This window comes from Pteropus vampyrus, unplaced genomic scaffold (genome assembly GCF_000151845.1).
Source record: "Pteropus vampyrus isolate Shadow unplaced genomic scaffold, Pvam_2.0 Scaffold109, whole genome shotgun sequence".
Classification (NCBI taxonomy): domain Eukaryota; kingdom Metazoa; phylum Chordata; class Mammalia; order Chiroptera; family Pteropodidae; genus Pteropus; species Pteropus vampyrus.
This window is the reverse complement of record NW_011888890.1, coordinates 4,896,347-4,899,335: the sequence shown is the minus strand read 5'-3', so window position 1 is coordinate 4,899,335 and position 2,989 is coordinate 4,896,347. Positions and strand designations below refer to the sequence as shown.

Genomic DNA, 2,989 nt, shown 5'->3' with positions numbered 1-2,989 from the left:
AGTATGTTATAGTTTTTAAAAGTAACAATATGGAAAGGGGTTTATATAAAAAACAAATTTTACTGGTTTAAAAAACAAGGGCACTGGAAAGGGAAAATATTGCTATGTCTGTGGCATTCATTTTACTGCGAGTGCCTGAATCTAAGTTATCGTTAATAAAATCTTGAATTTTCTCTCAAAGAGTGTGAGTGAATAAAATATATCTGCAGAGGTATTTTTGGTAGCCAACTCTTCTTGGCTTTTGATTTGAGGTTTGTGGGAATACTAAAGTAATAGGCCACTAATTGGCTCAGATTAAATCTCAGATAATTAGACCTATCGTGAGCACAGAAATGGTAATAATAGCTAATGTTTTTATACTGTAGGAGATGGTTATTTTGTTTACTATGAAACACAACAATTTATCTTGAGTGGACAGAAGATTAAAGCAATCAACTTATGTACCTATGATTAGGAGATACTTTATTATATATATATATTAAATGTAAATACATACTCATCTTTCTATAAAACATCAGCAATGTGCATTTTGAAAAAGGAAAACTAAACTTTTATTGAGTATATTTAATACTGTGAAATTCAGATATTCATAGTATAAGGACCAAATATTTGTAGAAGATTTCCTTGAAAGTAATTAGAGAAATCTAAAACATTCACCATGAATCAATAGCACTTTTATAACAAAAAGAAAAAGTAAATGTGACAAGTTTATATCATCTTAAGACCTTTCCAAGACACAAATCTACAAATGAGAAGAAACTAGAGATATCTGTAAAGGTACCTGTTCATACGCAATTCTATTCAGATGAACAGTACAGGAGTTGGTCATTTTCTCTGGGGGTTGGAGAGTCGAAGAGGTATGCATTAATAACAGCGGTGGCAACAATGTTTACATAGAGAGCTGAACTTATTAACAGGAGCAGCATCCCAATTGCTGCCTGGAAAATAGCTTTAGATTAGAAGAGTGATGAGTTCTCTGTATGTCTGTTTCTCTTCCGCTTTCTTTCTCTCTCTCTCCCTCCTCCCCTATGCGCTGCCCTGCAGTGCTACGTATTTTAGTTTCTATAATTAAAATCAGTTCAGTGTGAAAAATTTTACAATAATTTTATGCCATTGCTTGATATAACTACGTTGGGAGTCGCTAATGAAGTTTTGGCAATGTGCTGGTGTCTGATAACTAGAGTCGCCCCGACTTGTTTGTAAGGATTGTATGTGGGCGCAGACATAATTGGTACACTCCTTAGTTTTCAAGAGCTCAAATAGCTGCCCTTTGTCCAGCAGTAAGTGAAATAATAAGGTTCACTTATTACTGTGCATGTAAAATGGAAAAACTCACTATAAAGTATAACTGCAAATGATTACTAATCACCTACTGTATAATGAATCATAGAGTTTGTTTAATCATTCATTTATATACTCAGTCATTTTTGTTCAATAGATGTTTACTGAATGCCTCCCGCGTGCCAGGCAGGATATAAAGTTCTAGGGATATAGCAGTAAATAAGATAGAGAAGGTCCTGAGCTTGATAGATGAGACAGACAATAAACATGCCAATTACAGATAACAATAAGTGATGAGAAAGGCATACACAATGATGAGAGAAACTGTGAGAGAGAGGAGATGGTGTGGTGTGTACTTTAGGTATGAGATGATTAGTGGAAGTCTTTTCAAGGAGGCAACAATTGCAGTGAGCTCTGAAAAAATAAAGGCGCCAGACTTCCAAAGTGAAAATGGTTTCATGTAGTCAGTGGCATTTAGTATACTGAGAATCGAATTTGTTCTGCTATGTGATGCCACTCATGTGCAAGGATGATATTCTGAGTTGACCTAGGAACCAATGAGGAACAACAGTAGTCTGGTCCTTGAGCACAGCCTTGGAGCACCCTGTCAGGTATTCAGCTCTTAATTTTTTGGTGATTGGGAGGTCTCAGGGGAGGGTCTGGAGCAGCTGAATTGTTACCCAGAGAGCTTGGGGGCCACAACCATTTTCCTATTATGGTAGGGAAGTATTTAAGAAGCAGTATGACATGTGCAATAGCTAAACATCAGCCATGTTTGTGTGTAATTTTGCAGTCCAAAGAATTTTAACAATTAACCGATTGCAGTTACAGATCATTTAAACGATTCTGGCTACTTTACCTAGTTCAGTAGAGAAAAGGAAGAATTAAATTCCTGTTTTTAGTGCTCACAGTCATGATTTTGTAGTCTGGGTCACATTTTGAGGAGGTAGCATTATCAAAATGGATATATTCTTCCCAAGAAGTTAATAAACCCAACTTCATGTGTTTTTATAGGCGGCATCACTGTCCACATCTCCCTACGAAGATCTACGATACAACAGAGAAACCATGTCTTCTCTCCGAATATACCGAGAACTACCCTCTCTATCACTCTTACCTGCCCAGAGATTCCTTCAAGCCCAAGCTGGAGTACCAGAAAGGGTCCATCCCAATGGAAGGCCTGACCACATCGAGGTGAGAGCAATATTGTTAATATATGAATATTACATTATTGGAGTGATGTACGGTACTAACGTCTAACATTAATGTAATAATGTGCAACATTGCATTAATGTGCACTATCAACGTGTGCTATTAATGCCTTAATGCTAATCTGCTATATCTCTGAAAGGAAATCCTGCAATTATTAGCCTGTTTGGTTTTTCCCAGTTTCCTCTTAAAAAGAAAGGATTCTTATTTGGGGATGGAGAGTAGGGGGAGGGGAAAGTCTAAATTGATCTACATCAAAAGGGGCTGGCTCTTAGGTAAAGTAATAGAGGGATGGAAAGAGGAGGATGCTGCTGAAAAGGGAGTTTTGGGTTTTGGCACCTAAGCTCCAGGTCAGCTTGGGTGGTGGTAGCAATGTTGGTAGTGATGAATAAGAACTTGATAATAGAGAAAGAGTGAGCTTTTTTGAAATTATGCTATAGATTTTGACTTGTGGTCCCCTTGAATGTTCAAGAGTATGAACAAAGAATATTTTTCTTTT

At 36.9% G+C, this 2,989-nt stretch overlaps 1 protein-coding gene across 1 annotated transcript in view; it reads left to right on the top strand.

The window, feature by feature from the left end:
* The first annotated feature begins 2,290 nt into the window (after nt 1-2,290).
* SAXO1 (stabilizer of axonemal microtubules 1) overlaps nt 2,291-2,989 on the top strand; it is a 26,941-nt gene continuing 26,242 nt past the window's right edge. Inside the window, exon 1 of the mRNA XM_011365339.1 lies at nt 2,291-2,475. Coding sequence (XP_011363641.1) covers nt 2,453-2,475 — 23 coding nt within the window. The 5' untranslated portion in view covers nt 2,291-2,452. The remainder of the gene's footprint in view (nt 2,476-2,989) is intronic.